Genomic DNA, 14,753 nt, shown 5'->3' on the forward strand with positions numbered 1-14,753 from the left:
TTGTTCCCTGTGGTGAGATCACAGGGAGAAGGGAAGTCTGGGAGAGGAAAGATGTGCCGCACAGGTAGCAGAGTCCCCTGGCTCAACCCATATGTCCTACAGTCCCCACAATACTTTCACAAACCTTCTGCCACTTCTGCTGACTGTATTTGTTCATTACTCAAATAGGCACTGAACATTTCCTACATGCACAGGGCATTGTGCTCACCTGGGCATAAGATGGTGAAGACCCATAGCCTCAGCCCCTCGGAAGGAGGCAGATGTTGAACCAGTTATTATACCTGTAGTTAACTGGGAGGAAAGAGTTGGTGCTAAAGTAATGCCCACTGAAGCCTGATCTAGTCCAGGTGTTAAAGGAGGTATCAATCAAAGGGAGTTACAGCAGGGGTCAGGGTAATGCCAGCTAGGGGAATTGCCTGCAAGAAGTCTTGGCATGATAGGGGAACTGAAGTCTGCCTAGTTTTGCTTAAGCAGAAAGAAGGGAGGGGAGAGTGGCAGGGCTGGGTGGGCCATAGGAGCTTAGATTTTATTCAACTTGAGGTAGAAGACTGAAAAAATTTGTACAAAGGGGCCCCATGTTGCTCCCACCTGTCATCCCAAGACTTTGGGAGGTTGAGTTGGGAGGATTGTCTGAGGCCAGCTGTTTGAGACTGGCCTGGGCAACATAGCAAGATTCCATCTCTACAAAAGATATAAAAATTAGCCGGGTGTGGTGGTGCACATCTGTAGTCCCAGCTACTTGGGAGGGAGAATTGCTTGAGCCCAGGAGTTTGAGGTTACAGTGAGGTATGATCAGGCCACTGAATTCTACTCTGGGCAACAGAGTGAAACCCTGTCTCTAAAAAATAAAAAAAAAAAATTAAAAACCAGATTTGTACAATGGAAAGTGGAGGTTGCAGGGGAGTGGGTTGGGGGTAGGGGGTAGGAAAAGAAGGGAATCCAAACAAAAGACTGGGACAGGTGTCCAGGGACAGGGAATGGTGGTTCAAACTAGGGAGTTGGCAGGTAGAAGATGGATTTGATGACTGTTTAGGATACACCATATCAAAATTTAACTCAAACTGGATTACATACCTAAATATAAACCTGCAAACTATAAAACTTCTAAAAGAAAACAGGAGACAACCTTAACAATCTTGGGTTTGGCAAAGCTTTCTTAAATATGACACAAAAAAGCATAAACAATAAAAAAAATCAATAAGTTGAACTTCATCAAAATAAAACACTCATTCTTCAAAATGCACCATTATGGAAATAAAAAAAAACAAGCCATAGTCTAGGAGGATAGGAGGAAATATTTGCAAAAATTATGTCTGACACAGGACTTGTACTTAGAACTTGTATAAAGAACTTGTTTACAAGTGAAAAAAATAATCCAATAAAACTGGACAAAACATTCAAGATACTTCATTCAAGAAGGTATATGGATGGCAAGTAAACACACGAAAAACACTCTACATAGTACTCTTGGGGAAATGCAAATTAAACCTTTTTGTGCCCTTCCTTTTGCTCTCCCTTTGCTGCGACATTGGGTCCGGTTGTCATCTGTGGTGTATGGATCATGCTCTGTAACCTATCTTGCTCTTGCCTTATAATCCTATCTTTCTCTCCTCAATATAGTTCATTTTTGTGCTTGCCTTAAAAAAAAAAAGAAATGAAAATTAAAACCATTAGATTGACCACCTACTAGAAGGACTACTTCTAGAAGAACCACCTACAAGAATGGCTAAAATTTAAAAGATTGACTGTGTTGTCAAGGGTGTTGAAGAACTGGAACTCTATACACTGTTGGTGGAAGTGTAAAATAATACCACCACTATGGAAAATAGTTTGACAGTTTCTTTAAAATTCAGCAATAGAAAGAAATGAGCTATCAAGCTATGAAAAGATATGGCCAAAACTTAAATGCATATTGCTAAGTAAAAGAAGCCAGTATGAAAAATCCACATACTGTATGATTCCAACTACTGTATATGACCTGAAAAAGACAAAACTAGAGGTAGCAAAAAGATCAGAAGTTGCCAGGAGTTTGGAGAGGGAGGGAGGGATGAATAGGTGGGGCAGAGGGCATTTTTAGGGCAGTGACACTACTCTGTATGATACTGTGATGGTGGCTACATGATATTATGCATTTGTTCAAACCCATAGAATGTGCAACACTAAGAGTGAACCCTAATGTAAAATATGGGCTTGAGTTAATAATATTGTGTCAATACTGGCTATTGGTTGTAATGAATATACCCCACTAATGCAAGATGTTAATAATAGGAGAAGGGCTACATGGCAACTCTGTGCTTTCTGATAAATTTTTCTGTAAACCTTAAACTGCTGTAAAATATAAAGTCTATCTTTAAAAAGTTTAAACATACACCTACTATATGATCCAGCCATTCTGTTACTAGGCATTTACTGAATAGTACACAAATATTCATAGCAGTTTTAATTGTAATAGCCAAAAACTAGAAACAACAAATGTTCCTCACCAGGTGATGGATAAACACAAAACCTGTGGTGTATCCATGCAATGGAATACTACTCAGCAATAAAAAGGAACAATGGATAAATCTCAGAATACTACTGAGTGTGAGAAGCCCACCAGACAAGAATGCATACTATATAATTCCATTTACGTAATTCCTTTTAATATGAAAATTCTAGAAAATATGCACTAATCTAGTGACAAAGCAGACCAGTGGTTGCCTGGGTGGAACTGGCAGGTGGAAAAGGGTGGGAGGGAAGGATTGCAAAGGGGCTTGAGGAAATTTGGGGGGGGAGATAGATATGTTCGTTATCTTGATTATAATAATGGCTTATAAAGATGTGTGTATACCCAAACAAAAATGGTGCACCTTAAATATGTATGGTTTGGTTTATTTTATGTCAATAAAGATATTAAAAACAATAGACTTAATCACCGGTTAGATATGGCCTTGGAGACCAAGACTAAAGACAAACTCCAGACTCTTGACCTGGCTTGAGCATCTGAGTGGATTGGTGAGAAGGGAGAACTTCACACTGAGCTGGGGGAACAGTGCAGGGTCAAGTTTGTGGTATCTTCGGGATCCCCCATCCAAGGGGAGATGCTGGAGGTGGGGAACAGGCCTGATGCTCAAAATAGAGGTACAAATTTGGGGATCACTGGCCATTGATGCCACCCAAAAGAAGTAGAGGACAGGGGACTGACACTTTGTTCTGGATACAAAGCTGCTTCATAATGATGTGAATTCTCAAATTGATCTATAGATGTACCACAATTAAAAATTCTAACACCTATCAGCAATACAGTTAATCCCAGAGTTTGCTCTGCTTTTTATAAAAAAAAAATTCTAAGAGGTTTTTTGGGGGTGGAGAGAGACTAGAAAAGCTGATTTAAAGGTCATACAGAAAATTAAACAAGCAGGAAACTTCTGAAAACAAAAGAAGTAATGGGTGGAGATTAACCCTACCAGATGTTAAAATGTGAGAAATTTATGTTGCAGATGTAATAATGAAAGAGGGGTACTGCCATTTATAGATGAACGGAAGATGGAGAAATTTAGAAACAGATCCACATACAAATAGGCATTTAGTAGATGATGAAAGTACTGTTCATTTCAAATCTGTTAAGAAAAGATAAGTTATTCAATAAGAGACATTAAGAAAAAAGAGGAAAAAATAACTTTGGATTCATAATTTGCATCTTAGAAGAAATTCCAGATGAACTCAAGATTTAAATGTAAAAAAAAGGGAAATAAAAATATGGCCAGTCACCTCAGTGGGGAAAGGATCTTTTTAAACTATGACACAAAACCCAAAGGCCATAAAATTTTACTTTTTACTACCTTAAAAACCTATACAGTAATGAAATGATGAAGTGAAAAAATATTTACAATTAACATCTTAAAGATGTTAAGAAAAAAATTGGCTGGGCATGGTGGCTCATACCTGTAATCCCAGCTACTCAGGAGGCTGAGGCAGGAGGATCGCTTGAGCCTGGGAGGTGGAGGTGGCAGTGACTAGGTTAGTGTCACTGCACTCCAGCCTGGGCGATAGAGCAGGACCCTGTCTAAATATATAAACAAGAAAAAAAATGTCAATCAGAAACTCAAAACAGTGGACAAATGGGCATGAGACAGGATGGTTCACAGATAAGACCGTTCAGGTACAAGACAAATAGCTCTTAATGAAAAGATGCTTGAGCTCACTCAAAAGAGAAAGAAATGCAAATGAAAACTTCACCAAGAGACTGTTTTCCACTTGTCAATTTGGCAAAGATGGAAAGTCTGGTACCGCACTGGGTGGTGAGCGTTCTGGAAAATAGGCCTTCTCATGCTGCTGCGGGGGGGTGGGCATTGGTCCCTTCCCTGGGCTGCAATCAAATAGAATCTTGTAATTATTTTAATACAACCCCCTCCCCGAAAAAAGACAGAATGAGAAGTCAAAAGTGTAAGATTCTTGTTAATGGAGGTGATGGGAAGGCTTCCCAGAGGAGGTAGCATTTGGACTAGACCTGGATATTCATGGAAAGACAGTCTTGTGCACCTGTAGTCCCAAGGCATGTGGGCACAGCCTCTATAGAGGGACGTTTGACAAAAATCACCAAAATGACAATTTTGACTTGGCCCTTGGCTGAGCAATTCTTCTAGGAATTCATTTCACAGATATGTTTGTTTTACATTTGAATAATAGAAACCCTACAAAGTCACTCACCGTAGCAGTGTTTGGAATAGCAGAAGCCCTCCAGTTTGTTTACAGTATGTATCCATGAAGGGAATATGGTACAGCTGTACAAAGGAATGTAGGAAAAAGGAAACATCTTCAGACTATGGTCATCAGCGTACACAGCATAGAATCCTAGCACGTAATGAAAAGGGGGTGGGAAATGTATGCATATTTGGTGTGATATCTTTTTTCTGACACCACTTCTCACATAAAATATTAACACATTTTTTTCACACCAATTCTCCAATATCAAGTGGGTGTTTGACAATTCAATTCCATTTTGACACTAACTCCTGGAGTTAGCACAGACGCAATAGGTTAAGGGTTCAATCACACAAGGCTACCTACCCCACTTCAGATGCCAGCCACAATTGGGATTCCCAGGGGACCCACACTTCTGCCTGGCCAACTACAGATTCAGGGGTTCCCACAACCCCTTTTCAGGTGTGATAATTCGGTAGAAAACTCACAGAACTTGGGAAAGTGCTTTACTTGCTACAATATTACATTATTGCGAAGGTAACAATTCAGGAACAGCCAGATGGAAGAGATCCATAAGGCAGGGTGTTAGGGGTGGGGGTTCAGAGCTTCCATGCCCTCTCCTACCCTCCCAGCACATCTATGTGCTCAAGGGTGTTTATAACCCAATCTTAAGCCCCCAGCCCCAACCCTGCCACCTCATTAGCATAAACTCAGGTGTGATCTTGTTAGGAATAACTCAGGGGCTTGCTATGAACAAAAGATTACTATCGCTCGGAAAATCCCAAGGGTTTTGGGAGCTCTCAAATCACCACATTTGATTCTGTATGTTTAGATTTGCTCTAGAAACACAAAAGAAACTGTTACTGTCATTGCTTCCAGGGCAGGACACAAGGTGGCCAAAGTCGGGGGAGGTGGGTGACTCTTGGTTCCAAATGTACATGTGAATATAATACCTATTGGAAGAACAAATTAAAAATTAAAAATACTTTTTAGTCCTTGTCTTGGCATCTAATATGCTCAATCTCCAGGCTTTCTTACCTCTGTCCAGACTCCCCAGCTTTCTCCATTCCCAAACACACCTTCCTCTGTAGCCTTTCCAAAGGCAGCAGCTCCTTCCACTGGAACACCCATGGCTCCCATCTATTCATGCCAGACACTGTTCTAAGCCGTTCCCCGAGATTAACCCATTCAAATCCCACAACACTCACTTTGTATAAATCCATTTTACACTGGGTGTGGTGGCTCACACCTGTAATCCCATTGACTCAGGAGACTGAGGCAGGAGGATCACTTGAGGCCAGGGGTTAGAGACCAGCCTGGGCAACACAAGACCAAATCTCTTAAAATTATATATATATATATATATATATATATATATATATATATATATATATATATAAAACAAAGCTCAAAGCACAACCACCAAGCCTAGTGCAGTGATTCACACCCATAATCCCAGGACTTTGGAAGGCAAGGAGGGAGGATTGCTCTCAGGCTGGGGGTGGTGGCTCATGCCTGTAATCCTAGCACTCTGGGAGGCCGAGGCGGGAGGATCACTCGAGGACAGGAGTTCAAGACCAGCCTGAGCAAGAGCGAGACCCCGTCTCTACTAAAAAAAATAGAAATAAATTATCTGGCCAACTAAAAACATATATAGAAAAATTAGCTGGGCATGGTGGCGTCTGCCTGTAGTCCTAGCTACTCGGGTGGCTGAGGCGGAAGGATTGCTTGAGCCCAGGAGTTTGAGGTTGCTGTGAGCTAGGCTGACGCCATGGCACTCTACTCAGGGCAATGGAGTGGAACTCTGTCTCAAAAAAAAAAAAAAAAAAAAAAGGTTACAGTGAACTATGATCAGACCACTGCACTCCAGCCTGGGTGACAGAGCAAGATGCTATCACTAAAAACCAAAAACCATTTTACACATGAAGCAATGGAGGCACAGGGAGATTAAATAACACACCAAAGTCACATAGGGACCTAGAATTTAAATTTTAAACTGACCAAGTCTTTATTTTAAAATATTTTTATTAGAGGCTGGAGTACAATGGTACAATCATAACTCACTGCAACCTCAAACCTCCTAAGTTCAAGCAGTCCTCCCATCTCAGCCTCCCGAATAGCTAGGACTACAGGTGCATGAGACTGTCTTTCCATGAATATCCAGGTCCAGTCCAAATGCCAGCTCCTCTGGGAAGCCTTTCCATCATCTCTATTAATAAGAAATTTACCCTTTGAGTTCTCATTCTGTCTTTTTTGGGGATACAGGATTATATTATAATTATAATAATTACTACATTCTATTTGATTGCAGCCCAGGGAAGAGACCAAGTCTTATTCCTAAATAGACCTGCCCCTGAAGACATTTCTAGACTGAGTCCAGAGCTGTTTTCCATCTGAGCTTTTTTCCCAATAGGTTCCAGGCCCTCTTCTCAGGGCTGCATATACCTCATCTCACTTAATCCCATCTACACTGTGCAACTCTCTTCATCTATAGGTGACAGATGTTACAGAGGAAACTGCATTTCAGGACAATAGCAACTGGCCACCAGTAGGAAGGGGCAGAGCTGTTACAGAGCCTGTGTTCACACATCCTAACCCTGGCAGACCTCTCACTCCCTCAACACACTCCCCACCCCTACCCCAACCCTGGGTCAAGGACCCCAGCCAGGACATAAGCACAGCCGAGTTGTTGTCCTATGGACACAAATTTATTAGAAGTTGCAGGTTGGGAGGAAGGGGTGGGGGTGTCACTGCCAGCCTGAGACCCCAAAGACAGGACGCTGGAGGTTGGGGAACAGCCAGTAGAGGGTCGGTGGCCAGCGGCAGGCTGTTCTTCCTCCTGCGGAGCATCAGCGCCTGGGGCATGAGGAAGGCTTCGGGAAGACTGGGGAGGGGAGACTGAGGCTCAGAGAGAGAGGAAACCAGCTGAGCCCCCAGCCTTCATGCTCCTCCCTCCCATTCTCTTGGTTCCCACTCTTGCCTCCCAGGCTCTGCCAGGCCCTCAGCTCCTGTCCCCAACTCACTGCGGAGGGTGTATGTGCCTGGCTCCAGTTGCATCTGGGGGGGCAAGATGACAAGGAAGTCTCCACCCCAGGGGTTTTTGACCCCTGAGAGACAATTTTGGGAATGAGGATAGCACTCCGAGGTCAGGGAAGGGTATTTGGATGATGCAGGCAAAGGATGGTGGTGGCTGCGCTGCTGGGGCAAGTCACAGAGGGAACAAGGGGGCGGTGACAGGCTGGGGCCTCGGGGGAAGCAGGCTGGGACCTGCGGACAGGCCCTTTGAACCCCACCGTGGTGGGGGCGCCGCTCCCGAGTCCACGCCCAGTGGGACGGCTCCTTTGCCATGACCTGGGAGAGGCAGAGGGAACAGTGAATGCGGGGAGGCCCGGCCTTCCCCCCACCCCAGGAGGCTGCCCAGCCTCACCTCCTCACAGCACTGGCGGCTCACCAGTGCCCGGAAGCCCATCCGCGCCCACAGCTCGTCCCTCCGCTGCAGGAATTTCCCCACCTGAAGACACCAATCTGCTCCCAGGGCCCATGGGAAAATCTCACATTTCGGTTCCTCCAGGTCCTCCTCCATGTCATTCGCAAGGTACCTAGCCACAGCAGCACTGGGTCAGGGAGCAGAGGCCACAGCATCTGCCCAGTCCCATCTGACACCTCCCGGCCAGTGCCCCCCCCCGCCCGCCCCCGCCACTCACAGTGCCAAGAACAGGTTGCTGTGGGTGTACTCGCTGAGCTGCAGGTGGGCGCGCTGGAAGTAGACCAGCACCATGGCCAGGAGATACTGCAGAGACAGACAAGAGGGCTGGAGTTAGCTTCTGGGGAGCAGGAACTGGCAGCCAGGTTCACATGCACCCAAGGAGGTCTTGGTGCAGGGAAGAAAAAAAGGTAAAATGGTGGGGAGGGGCCTGCGCAGACAGGGGTTCTAAGGCTGGAAAGGGAGTGCCCCCCACCTCAGACCAGGGACCCAACAAGGTAGCCGCACTCAATTCCCACTAATTCAACCTCACCCGCACTGTGCCTCTCACCTTATCTGAAATCCGGAAGCAGCGGTCTATGGAGAGGAAATCTTGAACAAAGCTGTCTTCTAGGGGTAGAGAAGAGAAACAGGGGACCCGGGTTACCACCGTCCCCCCAAAGAGTGGCATCAGAAGCTCTGAAGCCCAAGCCGCCACCGAACCCACTTTCTGACAGGACCCCCTCCCACCAGCCAAAGCTGGGTCACCTGGGGGGAGGGCACAGAGGCCTTAGGCAGGATCCTACCTTTCACATCTGCTCTGGCACCAGGCCCCACAGCCCCTCCCATGCCCACCTCCCAAGGAAACTCACCCAGAAGGTTGAGGAAGGCCTGGAGCTCCTGGTGCTGCGGGGTATGGAGAAACCCATTGCCCCCACCTTGCCAGCTGCAGCCCCCCAGCCTCACCTGGGTCATAACCACAGGGGCATAGGCAGGGTCTTGGGCCTCACTCATCTCACAGGGGGTGGAGGTGGGGCGAGGCAGGGTGACCTGTAGCGAAAGCAGGCTCAGGACTTAGCATCTACCCCCTTGCACAGGTCAAGGGGGGTGGCGACAGGGGGCCAGGATGGGGGAGGGATTGATGCAGAGACTTAGAAGCTCAGAGCAGAGGGCAGCAAGGATGCATAGGGGGGCGAGGCCAGAAAAGAAGCAAAGAGTTGCTGTAGGCTGTGCCACCCCATCTTCCTCCTGGCACCCCAGGCCAGGCCAGAGGGTAACAGCAGCAGCAGCAAACACTGCGATGGCTTCCTAAGTGCCTGGAGCTGTGCTAAATGCCTTTGGGTTGTCATTTTATTCCATCCTGGCAGGAAGGCACGTTTAACAAAAGACCTATTTTCAAACTAGGAACCTGAAGCATGAGGCCTCACAGCTGGTTAAAGGTGAAGCCCGGGCCGGGCGCGGTGGCTCAAGCCTGTAATCCTAGCCCTCTGGGAGGCCGAGGCGGGTGGATCGCTCGAGGTCAGGAGTTCGAGACCAGCCTGAGCGAGACCCTGTCTCTACTAAAAATAGAAATAAATTATCTGGCCAACTAAAAATATATATAGAAAAAATTAACCGGGCATGGTGGCGCATGCCTGTAGCCCCAGCTACTCGGGAGGCTGAGGCAGTAGGATCGCTTAAGCCCAGGAGTTTGAGGTTGCTGTGAGCCAGGCTGACGCCATGGCACTCACTCTAGCCCGGGCAACAAAGCGAGACTCTGTCTCAAAAAAAAAAAAAAAAAAAAGTGAAGCCCGCTGACTCCAAAATCCCAAGAGTTTAATCACTCCTCAGGCCACCCAACCCATAACCACCACCACCACCCCACCCTGCACCAAAGAAGAGAGTTGAAAGGGCCACGGACCCCGTACACCACGTGGGGGGCGGGGGGGCGGATACTGAGGCCCAGAGAGAGAAATGATACTAGACAAATACTTGGATTTAGAGCAAGTTGAGGTGAGGCCACCTAAAACATTTCTAGCTACCTTCCCAAACCAGGCCTCATGCCCAGAGAGAGCCGTCAACCAAGCGGCTCAGGAGAAGATGCCACCTGCCACCTTGGGTCAATCTGGGCACCTCCACCTAGGTTCCCACAAGCAGCCCAGCCTCCTCCCGCAAGAAACCTTACCTGAGCTCCGGAGCTACCCACAGAATAACTCTCCGCCGCCCCGCCAGTAGGCTTATATAGCCCGTCCTGCCCCGCCCTGCTCCCCCCATCCACCAATCCGGCCCTTCCTGAGGAGGGGCGGGGCTTGGCCCACACCTTCTGCCTCTACCAGTGAACCCAGGCACCACCCGCCTCCCAGCTGTGGCTTCCTGGGGTAAAAGATTCTCCAAAGCTCCATCACCTTCAAGAGGGATAGAGGCAGGCCAGCTGGACCGTAGGGCCTGAAACCCCACAGGACGGAGCGGAGAGACATGACCCCCGTCCCTCTCTTGATAAATGCAGCGCCAAGGTGCTGAGCCTGGAAAGGAGGCCTGGGCTGCAAGGGCCTGAAGGGCAAGTTTTAACTCACTGATTGCGCCTTGCTGGGGCAGGGTCTCTGGGACTGTGTGAATATCTCTGAATCTCTTGGCCTCTCTAGGTTTCTTGGTACCCCTGGGTTTCTCTGAGTCTCCCTGGGTCTCTATGGGTCTCTGAGTCTTTCGGTCTCTGAATCTCTCAGAGTTTCTGGATGTCTCTGGACTCTGGGTCACTAGGTCTTTAGGTATCTCTGGGTGTCTCTGGTCTGTCTGGGTTTCATGGCCTCCCCAGGCCACCTCCCGGGCTCCCTTTCCCTGACCACCTGGTCTCATCAAGCCACCCTGTTTTTGTGAGTGTACATGCTCACGTGTGGTTCCCCTCGTGTATTGTTGGCCTCCGCCGGAAAGGAAGCAGTGAAGCCAGCAGCCTCCACAGCCACAGCCCTAAACATCTTCTGGTGCTTATTGAAGAGGCTAGGATGGAATCAGCTCATGTGTTCTTCACAGCAACCCCGTGAAGTGGGTATGATCAGTAGCCTCATTTTATAAATGAAAAAACAACTAACACACAGAGTTTGGGTTGTTTGCAGCGAGGTTAAGTAACTTCCTGCCAGCCACCCAGCCGGGAAGTGGAGAGTTCCAGCCTCCAAATTGTCCTGTGTCCAGGCCCCGAATTGGACAAAGCCTGACACAGAGAAGGTGTTCAGTGAAACCGAATGAATTCCCCAGACCAGCTGTGTTTTCAACCTCTCTCCTCTCCCCACCGTAAATAAGGCTAGAGGACAGTAAGGGAGACCACAGAGAAGCCTGTGCCTGGGTGAGTCCCCTGGATGGGCTTCCAGGCCCATTCCCCTCAGGGCCAGATCTGACACTCCACACTGGGGAAAATAGTTTAAAAATATCTTTGGTTTGAAAGAATTTAGGCTCACACAGATGTCCCTTAACAATTTAGAAAATTTTCATGTCCCATTCCCTGAGCATCCCTCAGTGTTAACATCTCACATAACCATAGTACAGTTAGAACCAGGAAGTTCCCATTGGTACAAATAAACTATCAGCCTTATTCAGATTTCATCATTTTTACATGCATTCTGTTTTGATTTTTGGTGTCTAGTTCTAGAAATTTTCACCTGCATAGATTTGTGTAACCATCACCTCCATCAGGATGTTGAATATTCCATCACCTAAAGAAACTCCTGCATGCTGTCCCTCATGTCACACCCTCTGCCCCTTGCCGGCCCCTGCCAACCATTAATCTGTTCTCCATCTCTAATTTTGTCATTCCAAGAACATTTTATAAATGAAATCACAGTACAGTAGTCCCCTCTTATCTGAGGTTTCCCTTTCCACGGTTTCAGTTACCTGAGGTACAGTACGAGAGACAGAGACCACATTCAAATAACTTTTATTATAGTATATTGTTATAATCACTGTTGTTTTGTTTTGTTTGGAGACAGAATCTCTCCCTGTTCCCTGGGCTAGAGTGCAGTGGCATCATCATAGCTCACTGCAACCTCAAACTCCTGGGCTCAAGCGATCCTCTTGCCTCAGCCTCCCAAGTAGCTGAGACTATAGGCATGTGCCACCACGCCAGGCTAATTTTTTCTATTTTTGGTAGAGACAGGGTCTCACTCTTGCTCAGGCTGGTCTCGAACTCCTGAGCTCAAGTTATCCTCCCACCTCAGCCTCCCAGAGTGCTAGGATTAAAGGCGTGAGCCAAATCGTTTTATTAGCTATTATTGTTAATCTCTTACTGTGTCTAATTTATAAATTAAACTTTATCATGGCATATATAGGAAAAAACATGGTATATATAGCTCAGTACTATCCTCTGTTTCAGGCATCCACTGGGGGTCTTGAAACGTATTCTCCACAGATAAGGGGGAACTACTGTATATGGCTTTTTTTTAGACATACTTTTGCTCTGTCACCCTAGGTAGAGTGCAGTGGGGTCATCATAGCTCACAGCAACCTTAAATTCCTGGGCTCCAGCAATCCTCCTGCCTCAGCCTCCCCAGTACCTGGGACTGCAGGTGCACACCACCACACCTGGCTAATTTTTCTATTTTTAGTAGAGATGGGGTCTCACTCTTGCTCAGGCTGTTCTCGAACTCTGGTACTCTGGTACTCGATTACTCAAGTAATCCTCCCGCCTCGGCCTCCCAGAGTGCTAGGATTACAGGAATGAGCGCCCAGCCCATATATGACTTTTTAAGATGTTTTTTCACTCAACATAATGCCCTTAAAATCCATCCAGCGTGTTGCATGTACGAATATTTTGTTCCTTTTTGTTACCAAATAGTAGCCGATGGTATGAATGGGTCGTTTCCAGTTTGGAGCTATTACAGATAAAGGTATGAACATTCTTGGGTATAGGTTTCTATATGGGCATGAGTTTTTATTTCTCTAGCAGAGATACTTAGTGAATACCTAGGAGGGGTTATATGGTAATTGTATGTTAAGAAACTGCCAAACTATTTTCCAGAGTGGCTATTTTGGTATTGTCAGTATTTTTTTATTTTAGTCATTGTAATAGTCATAGTGACTTTAATTTGCATATCCCTAATGGCTAATGATGTTGAACATCTTGTCGTGTGCTTATTTTCTGTTGTGGGTTGAATTGTGTCCCCCAAAAAGATATGTTGAGGTTCTTACCCTATACCTGTAAAGGTGACATTGTTATTATTATTTGAGACAGAGTCTCACTCCCAGGCTAGAGTTCCATGCCATCAGTCTAGCTCACAGCAACCTCAAACTCTTGGGCTCGAGCAATCCTCCTGCCTCAGTCTCCCAAGTAGCTGGGACTACAGGCATAGGTGCGTGTCACCATACCTGGCTAATTTTTTTTTCTATTTTTAGTTGCTCATCTAATTTATTTTTATTTTTAGTAGAGACAGGGTCTCACTTTTGCTCAGGCTGGTCTTGAACTCCTGACCTGAAACAATCCTCCGGCCTTGGCCTCCCAGAGTGCTAGGATTACAGGCATGAGCCACCATGCCCGGCTGAGAATGTGACATTATTTGAATATTTATTCAGGTCTTTGCAGATGTGATCAAGTTAAGATCATATTCACTGGGATTAGAGTGAGTCCTAATCCAATACGACTGGTGTCCTTATAAGAGGAGGATGAAAGAGACAGACACAGAGAGAGGTAGAGACGCAGACACACAGAAGGAAGACAGCCATGTGACAAAGGAGACAAAGACAGAGACAAAGGAGTTATACAGCTACAAAGTAAGGATTATGGGGAAATCACCAGAAGCTGGAAGAGAGAACAGATGGGAAATTTCTGTTATTTTGAGCCACCTATTCTGTGGCAGTCTGTTATGGCAGCGGTAGGAAACTAACACATTTTCCATCCATATATCTTCTTTGTTCAAGCCTTTTGCCCCTTTGTTAACTGGATTCTTTCCTTACTGTTGAGTCTTAGAGAGTTCTTTATATATTCCGAAAGCACACTGTTTGTTGGATTTATGATTTGCAAATATTTTCTCCCAAACTATAGTTTATCTTTTCATTCTTTTTTTGGAGACAGAGTCTCGCTTTGTTGCCTGGGCTAGAGTGCCATGGCGTCAGCTTAGCTCACAACAACCTCAAACTCCTGAGCTCGAGCAATCCTTCTGCCTCAGCCTCCCAAGTAGCTGGGACTACAGGGATGCGCCACCATGCCTGGCTAAATTTTTCTATAATTTTTAGTTGTCCAGATAATTTTTTTCTATTTTTAGTAGAGATGGGGTCTCACTCTTGTTCAGGCTGGTCTCAAACTCCTGACCTCGAGCAATCCTCCTGCCTCGGCCTCCCAGAGTGCTAGGATTACAGGCATGAACCACCATGCCCGGCCTGTCTTTTCATTCTCTTAACCTTGTCTTTCACAGAGCAAAAGTTTCTAAATTCGATGAAATGTAATTTGTCAAGTGTTTTTTTTTTTTTTAATGGATTGTGAGAAGGTTTCAAAGGCAGGGGTTCTCCCCAAGATAAGAAGTCCCAGAGAGTGGGAAAAAAACAGGGAGAGGAGAGAGGTGCTGAAGGACAGGCCACTGTAGGAGAAGGGGCCAGAGGCTCAGGGCTTCCAAGCCCTGGCTGGATGTCTATGAGACCATGCGGGGTA

The 14,753-nt window shown here is 46.2% G+C and overlaps 1 protein-coding gene across 1 annotated transcript; it reads right to left on the reverse strand.

Moving 5' to 3' along the window:
* Window positions 1-7,406: 7,406 nt before the first annotated feature.
* On the reverse strand, window positions 7,407-9,160 carry SPDYC (speedy/RINGO cell cycle regulator family member C). The gene is made up of 5 exons (XM_045556057.1): window positions 9,019-9,160; window positions 8,718-8,776; window positions 8,388-8,473; window positions 8,111-8,282; window positions 7,407-8,034 (listed from the first exon to the last, which is right to left on the reverse strand). The coding sequence occupies exons 1-5, from the start codon at window positions 9,158-9,160 to the stop codon at window positions 7,624-7,626; spliced, it is 870 nt and encodes a 289-aa protein (XP_045412013.1). The 3' UTR covers window positions 7,407-7,623.
* Between the last annotated feature and the right edge of the window lie 5,593 nt (window positions 9,161-14,753).

Source organism: Lemur catta, chromosome 7 (assembly GCF_020740605.2).
Source record: "Lemur catta isolate mLemCat1 chromosome 7, mLemCat1.pri, whole genome shotgun sequence".
Classification (NCBI taxonomy): domain Eukaryota; kingdom Metazoa; phylum Chordata; class Mammalia; order Primates; family Lemuridae; genus Lemur; species Lemur catta.